This window comes from Cydia strobilella, chromosome 27 (assembly GCF_947568885.1).
Source record: "Cydia strobilella chromosome 27, ilCydStro3.1, whole genome shotgun sequence".
In the NCBI taxonomy this organism is placed as follows: Eukaryota; Metazoa; Arthropoda; class Insecta; order Lepidoptera; family Tortricidae; genus Cydia; species Cydia strobilella.
In genome coordinates this window covers 1,081,925-1,090,524 of record NC_086067.1, presented here as the reverse complement: position 1 = coordinate 1,090,524, position 8,600 = coordinate 1,081,925, and the positions used below count along the sequence as shown (strand labels likewise).

At 37.3% G+C, this 8,600-nt stretch overlaps 1 protein-coding gene across 1 annotated transcript; it reads left to right on the top strand.

Moving 5' to 3' along the window:
* The first annotated feature begins 747 nt into the window (after nucleotides 1–747).
* LOC134753557 (gastrula zinc finger protein XlCGF57.1-like) lies at nucleotides 748–2,520 on the top strand. Its single transcript, XM_063689465.1, has 2 exons — nucleotides 748–1,023; nucleotides 1,488–2,520. Exons 1-2 carry the CDS (start codon nucleotides 825–827, stop codon nucleotides 2,471–2,473), a joined length of 1,185 nt encoding a protein of 394 aa, XP_063545535.1. The 5' UTR covers nucleotides 748–824; the 3' UTR covers nucleotides 2,474–2,520.
* The last annotated feature ends 6,080 nt before the right edge of the window (nucleotides 2,521–8,600 follow it).

Sequence of the window (8,600 nt, the reverse complement as noted above, 5' to 3'; positions counted from 1 at the left end):
ATATGGGTCCGAGAAATAGTTTATACCAGATAAGAGTGTATTGATCCCCTTAAGGGCAGTCCAGACGGGACAATTTGTGCCCAACCTGATTAAATCAAGTAGTGTGGTCGCAAAATATATTGACGCTAATTACTTTTCTGTTCAAATTGGTCAATTCGATCATCCCGTCTAGATGGACTTTAGCCTGGCCGCAGACGTACGGAATTTTCCGTTCGGAATGACATGTGAAAGCGAGACAGCGCTATGTACTTGTAGAGCGACGTCCCGTTCCCACCTGTAATTCCGTACGGAAGCCGAAGGAAAATTCCGAACGTCTGCGGCCAGGGTAATATTCCACGACTCTTCTCTCTCCGCACAGACTGGTTAAATATAGTTAACGTGGACATGTAAAGCGGCTTCGCTCCGCAATTCGCGAACGAGTGTGGAGAGACCTTAATAATTTGGTTTCACGGGGTGGATTAGCGGGTTACTAAAAATTCCAGGTCAAATAAATGAAAAAAATATTTGTTGCAATGGCTGTGCTGTAGAAGGCGTAAGCTCCCTCCACACTCGTCCGCGAATCGCGGCGCGTAGTCTGGAGCGAACTTAAAAAAAATGTTTTAAAATATATTCATAGGTTGGCCAGCCTGATTCTGTTGCACCTTTTGGTATTCGATCTACAACTATCTGTGGTACGATTATACGTCAAGACGTCAACATGTCAACAAGCGTCAGCGTCACTGCGTCAGTCAGTCAGTGTCAGTCATGACTGTCAGTGTCATGAGGAGAAATATAAATGTAAATAGTCCTTTTATCGGATAATTTAATTAATATCGACTTAAATCATGACAGAATTAAAAATTGAACACGTTACTGTTAAATCGGAATTCGATTTATATCCAGAAGTCGAAGTTCAATACGCAGAATGCGAAAGTCACGAAAAAATCGTTGTTGACACTGAAAAAGAAAGGCGTAATATTTTTATTGCAGAAGCAAAAGAACCCGAAGCAAATAAGGATGATGTAAACAAAGAATGTAATAATGGTAAGTTGTTAACATTTTAATGTGTGTGATGGTGTTCAAAACTCGTGGGTTCAAACCTTGGTTGTGCTGTATAGAGCAGAAAATTCGTTCTCGAGCAAAACCGGACAAGTGCGAGTCGGACTCGCGCTACGAGGGTTCCGTAATTACATAATTTAAACAATGTATTTTTTATGTCAAACGTGAGTGAAAGGTAAATTGCGATTTACGATTTATGACGTATAAAAAAAACTACTTACTAGATCTCGTTCAAAATTTTCGGTGGAAGTTTGCATGGTAATACATCATATATTTTTTTTAGTTTTATCATTCTCTTATTTGGAAGTTACAGGGGTTCAGTTCTTTGCATATAGAGTGTCCAATTTCTGGGCAAAAGTCTCTCCCCTTGATCTCCACGACTCCCAATTTAGCGCTTCCTACGGCCAGTTGTTAAGATGCTAATAATATAAATTAAATTTTGCTTACAGATACACCACGAGCCACTCAATTTCCATGCCATATTTGCGGAGCTACCTTTGACAATATTTCTAAAGTGGGCGACCACCTTAACACACATGCCTGGATGGAACCAAACATATCAGAGCAGCTTTATAGCTGTGGTGACTGCCCCGAGACTTATCCTACGCCAGAACTGCTAGAAGAACACAAAAAAAAGCATAATAAAGAAGGCTTTACATGCTATATCTGCGATGCAAAACTCAAATCCTTTACCACTTTAAAAAAACATATTGATACACATGCTGACAATCACATTTACTGTGAAATCTGCGACAAACAACTCACATCACAGTGGAGTTATTATCAACATATGAAGCTTCATAATAATCAAATCTTCCCATGCCCGGATTGTGGAAAACAATTTACTGCATGCAGCAAGCTAAATAATCATCTAATTTCGCATAGTAACGAGAAACCGTATACATGCAAGTTCTGTGACAAACGGTATTCGAGGGAGCAATCGTTAAAAGTCCATATGAAAGTACACACTGGACAGAAAAACTATAAGTGTGACGTTTGTGATAAGGCTTACTATAATATATGGGAATTGAGACGTCACAAGGAAAATCACGATAAGGACAAGGAAAAGTTAAAGTCTTTTAAATGCACGGAATGTGATTCTACTTTTTGTACACATGGCCAACTGAAATGTCACTACGTGGCTATACACAGTACGGAAACACCGTTCCCATGTGACGCTTGTGATCTTAAGTTTAAAAGTAAAAAAGCTTGGAAATACCACACGTTAACACAGCACACAACAAAAGAACCTTACAAGTGCGATATATGTAATAAAGGTTTTGTGTTTAAGTATTCTCTAGATCGGCATGTGAAATTGCACTCTGGTGAAAGACCATACCCTTGTGAGCATTGTGACAAAAGGTTTAAGTCTAAACCAAATCTGAACGTTCATATTGGTTATTTTCATAAAGATGTTTCTTGTGGTAAATCATAATTTATTAAATATATTAATAACGGGTCACTCACGTATTTTAAGTCGAAAAACGCTCAACATGTGTGTCGGAGTGAAACATGTCGAGCGTTTTTCGACTTAAAACACGTGAGTTAATATAATATGTCTGTGTCTCACGGAAGTTTTGTTATTAAAGATTAGAATAGTTACATATTTAGCTATGGTTAATATACATCAAATTATGTAAAAATATTTTCCATCATTTTAATATCCAGAGGAAAATGGGGACTACGTTTGCATGGAGATATAATAAATAAATAAATAAAATAGCCTTTATTTGCTGAACAAGGAATAGTTGCACATTATCTCTCTATTATCTCCCATCTTTTGAATTCCCTGCCTGCTTGCCCTTCGGCAAAGGCCTCCTCCAACCTCCCTCTCTCCGGTCCGTTGCCACTCTGCTCCAGGTACGGCCAGCTACCTGAGCGATGTTGTCGCCCCATCTCATTACAGGTTTCTTCGCCTTTCTTTTACCTTCTCTTGGGTACCATTGGGTGACTCGCTTGCTCCATTTGTCTACGTTAGGAGTACGTAAGACTGACCGGCTACGAAACACCCTAATTAGAAATAGGACGAAAGTCCAAGACATTGCCACAAAAATTAAAAGACTCAAATGGAAGTGGGCTGGCCATATCATCCGAGGCACAGACAAATGGAGCATGGAGATATATGTCTTCATTCCTCTTAAGCATGTCGATTGAAAATGAGAGCTTAACTTCGAATGTATGGCAGCGGCATTTCGGCGTCGGGTTCGGGGCAGGAAGTATATCATCGCCATACTTACTCAGACCTCAGGGCCCTCCTCCCACTAGATGGAGTGCTCAAATTACGGCACCTATGCAACTTAAACTGCACGAGGCTATGCGCTTGGCGAGGAACAGAACCCTATGGAGGAACCTGGTCTTCAGCAGAAGGACATGATGTCACGATTCTCAGTATTGAGGGACCGACTGAAGAAGAAGACTTACTCAACCTCATATCTGCAACAATCATTTGATGGAAATATCGCTTTTCTTTCATTCGGAATACGGGTGTTTATGTCATCAAATGACTGTTGCAGATACGAGGTTGAGTAAGTATAGCAGCGAATATATTGAAATGAAATGGAATAAATCTAGTTTTTTTTATTAGGGTTATAGATGCCAACGATTTCAGCATAAGGCGTCTTGTTTGGGGTCTCCGTTCTGAACGCACAAGTTGAGTCGATGCCATTTTAAAACGCATCGTCAGAAATGTCAACATTGTCAACAAAAAATTTCTCACCGACTCCGACACGTAAAAATACACAACTTCCAGAGTTTTCTGTTATAATATCGTATTATCGTAAAAAAATTAGTGATTCGAGTGATGAAGATGATCTAACGCCTGTGCATGTTGCACTTTCCTCGCTATAGTGAGGGGAAAAGTTTTGTGTTACACACGGGTGCAAATGTATTTTACTTCTCGTGTGTTGAAAGACTCGCTTCGCTCAGGATTCTATTTTAAAACCACTCGCTTCGCTCGTCGTTCAACTATAGAAACCTTTCTCTTGCTCGTGTTTCAATTTCACACTCGCGGGTAAAATACAACTTTGCACCCTTGTATAACAAATAACTATTTCCTGGTTGTTACTGACTGACAAATTGGTTTGACCAACTATAAGTACTGTTACAAAAATAAATAATTCTTTCACATCTTCTTTCTATAATGCGTTTTTATTAGCATTAGAAAGAAGGTAAGCGATTTTGATGTGTCTTTTTATTGAAAAACACTTGATATAAGTCACAGCACCGCACAGCACACATCCCAGGTAGCAAAATGACGTCAGCGACGTCATAATGACGGCATTATTACGTCATAATGACGGCATTATTACGTCATAATGACGGCATTATTACGTCATAATGACATCGCTGACGTCATAATGACGTAAAAATGCTACTGGGGATGTAACAATTATAAATCATAGGTCATTTACATTTTTTTGCTTTCATAAGTATAGTTGCTGATAGTTGCTGATTTTTAAAAAGATATGACAATGTCAAGATTGTTTACGTTTTTTCTAATTCCAAAAAAAAAACAACCTTAGATATTTATTCTCATAATATGAAATTACATTATAAAATATGCTAGATTAATCTACATGAATTTATACTTTCAATGACTATCGTTTTGCTTGTTATTTGTTGATATTTGAGTGTTACATTTAAGGAAACTGCAATACAAAAAAAAACATTTTTGGTACAAGCTTTTATCGCTTACTGTACTTTTCTTTCCACAGGCAACTAATACTCATCGATACAATTCTAAAAACCCCAAACACGATTAGGTTTCGTTGTTTTATCACAGAGACCTCCTGTCTCCATCATCAGACTGATCTGATGACTGATATTCATATTCATATTATTTATTGCATCCATGGTACACAGGTGTTACATATATAATAGTTTCACATGGGCCCTGGTAGGGCAAGGCAATTATCTTAAATCTAAAGATTAATTTATATATGTACAATATATTTGACAGTCTTATTTAACTTTTAATAATTTCATAGTTGTATTATATGTATAATATATAGTTATTTCTAAAGTCAATGATCTGATTGAGCTGACTCGATGGTATCAAAATATTGCATTGTCACCCGACTTACATATGTATGCAACTTATTATTAGAATTCGGGAAGTGGGTCAAAATTAACTTGCAAGATTTGACCCGTACAAACTACAAACATAGTTACATATGTAGTGATCAGGGATGTTGCGGATGCGGATTTTTAAAGGCTCACATCCGCAGATGCGGATGCGAATGTCGAGATTAGGCACATAAAAAATGTCAAATATTACACTTTAGTAATTTTTTGAAAAAAAAAAAAACTAAGCTTAGTATTTGAACAAATATAGGTGCCCCACAATCGCATTACTATACTAAAGTCCAAATAAACAAATTATTCACTTCTTGTCGCTGTCCGTCATAGGCTAAAGTGCTCGATCGACGAATCACAAAAACGAAACGAGATTCCTATTGGTTAATGACGAAATTACCTTGCACTTACGCCGCCGCTAAGACGTTCGTGTACATACCTGTTCCACACCCGCATCCGCATTAAGCCCCGCATCGATATTATGCGGATGCGGATGTTGAAAATAATGCGGAAGTTCCGCAGTTGCGGATGCGGATGCGAATATTCGCAACATCCCTAGTAATGATGTACATAGGTACATTGCAAGTTAATAAAAAGTTTGTAATAACCCGCTTTTTGCTTAGACATGTATAAATAACGATTCTGATTAAGAAAACACCAAAAAAGTTAATCTTGAGACAAAAACTTTGTACAAAAAAAGGAATCCGCCTAAAATGATGCAGGGGCCATCCACATTATTAACTAACAATGGGGTTCCCAACTATCAAAGGTTTGCAATTTTGCATTTGCATAGACCCGCCCGCTTCACTTCTATCCTGGCTCAGCAGGACCTGGATGCCCTGACACCCGACGTGGTTACCTAGCTTAACAACCTCAAAGCTGTACTCTGATTGTTTAAACATGCATGCCGTACGATTAAATAAATAAATTTGCATAGATGGCGCCCATCATAGCTTGCCCCTTTTTAGGGTTCCGTACCCAAAGGGTTAAAACGGGACCCTATTACTAAGACTCCGCTGTCTGTCTGTCCGTCTGTCACCAGGCTGTATCTCATGAACCGTGATAGTTAGACAGTTGAAATTTTCACAGATGATGTATTTCTGTTGCCGCTATAACAACAAATACTAAAAACAGAATAAAATAAATATTTAAACGAGGCTCCCATACAACGAACGTGATTTTTTTGCCGTTTTTTCTTGCGTAATGGTACTGAACCCTTCGTTCGCGAGCTTGACTCGCACTTGGCCGGTCTTTTGCCTAATGGTACGGAACCCTTCGTTAAGAGTGCGTGTTCAGATATTTATGAGCACTCCGGCCGCTTCGATGTATCTGATTGCGGCTGTACGTGAACAAAGTCATTTGTTGATGCTCCCTGTCCTACTAATTATTTCTTTTTACTACTATAATGTGTGCAATGTGAATAACATTAACATTATAGGTACATAAGTATTTTGATTGCCGTGGAGTGTAGTCGCGTTTAACAGTATGTACTTAAACTCTGATTTATAAATAAATTCCAATAATCTAACCTCACTTTTTCTCTTTTCCGTATGTTTTAAGAAACTAAACAAAGCTACATCTATATTTATTTTAAATGCTAGAGTATGCAAAAGGGAAATTTGAGTTTACTTCTTTACATATTTTCCATTATTACGAAAAAAAGCATCTGAGTGAGGTTAGTTTTTTGGAATTTAATTAAAAATCAGAGTATAACTTGAACCATAGAGTAACTTATACTAGAGCGGTACTGTCATAGTAAATTTTGTAACCCCAGTAAATTCACTGCCATCTGTCGACACACTTTAAAACTAAAAATAAATATTTATAAAAATACGATAAAATGTATTTAAATATGGATAAATGATTTTTTTATTTGCATTAATTATTTTTATATGATTTTGACCCATGTTCTTTCACTGGTATGCGTTAAAATTATAAATAACAAACGAAACAGTCAACGCCCTCTATACGAGTGTAGGCCAAAACTAGTGGCGCCATCTGATCGAGAATCAAATTTGCGTGATTTTCGAGGCACTTTTTTTCCTTAGACTGTAAACATCTATTACGGAGTTATATCTATCTTTGCTTGAACGAACCCGTTCCCGCTGACGTCTACTTTTTTTGCGGGTACGGTTTTCTACACGATCCCGTTTTAGTGGTGTACGTGCTAATATAGTCACACGAGAATTCTGTTTGCTGGACACTGCAAGAATTTAATACTACTAAAAACCCCGCAGAAACCGTGCCCGCAAAAAACTGGACGTCAGTGGGAAAGATACTGAGCAACTTTTACTATGGGACCAAACCCGAAATCGCGGAAGTTAACCGACTTGCAAGACCAAAGTGATAATAAGTGTTCCGTGAACAAAGTTTTGTTTGAACTTAGAAATGAATTAAAAGTGGAAAAATTCACTGTCTTGGGTGGGACTTGAACCCACGACCACTGAATCACTAGTACAGTCGAAGGCAAAAATATCGATCCAGACAAATGGCTCTAATATATATGAAAACGACTTTATTTTCTAAGGTGTAAGAGCGTAAATACACATATTTTTGAAACTTTGGGAATGTACATAAATTTATGCCCTTGACTGTACAGTGCTCTACCACCTAAGCCAGCAAGACCGTACCCAATGCAGCGTATATTGCATCATTCGCAGAAATTTCTGCTTGATACAAAATTAAAGTTTTGTTTGATTTGATGTTAAAATAGTTATTTGTTATACAAGGGTGCAAAGTTGTATTTTACCCGCGAGTGTTTCAACACACGAGAAGTAAAATACATTTGCACCCGTGTGTAACACAAAACTTTTCACCTCACTATAGCGAGGAAAGTGCAACATCCACAGGCGTTAGATCATCTTCATCACTGGAATCACTAATTTTTTTACGAAATTATAACAGAAAACTCTGGAAGTTGTGTATTTTTACGCGAGAAGTTTTTAAGTAAAAAATTTGTTGACAATGTTGACATTTCTGACGTATGAAATGTCAACGATGCGTTTTGAAATTGCATCGACTCAACTTGTGCGTTCAGAATAATATTTAACATCATTATAAATAACAAACGTTTCTTATGGAATTTTAAGGTTTATGACTTAAAATCATTAAATAAAGCTAAATTTGGTATTTTTTATTAGACTCTCAAACCATTTATTTAATGATAATTAATATCGAACGAACCATTACCATGAGCGTTTTACGTTTTGTTATCTGTCAAGCTAATTAAACACGCTTTACTTTCCCCACTAGTGGATAAAACGCGTTTTTCCCCGCTTGTTTTGAAGGATAAAAGACAACTTTCCGAGCTAGTGAGGGGAAAATTTAATTTCCTATAGGAGAGCAAATTTTTTTCGTGATTTCGGAGTTGGTCTCATAGTAAAAGTTGCTCAGTATGACCTAAACATTAACGGGTTTGAGTAACTATTTTCGTTTATACTGTATATCGATAAATTCGGACCAAAAGAGTGATGTAGTTTTTTTTTTAA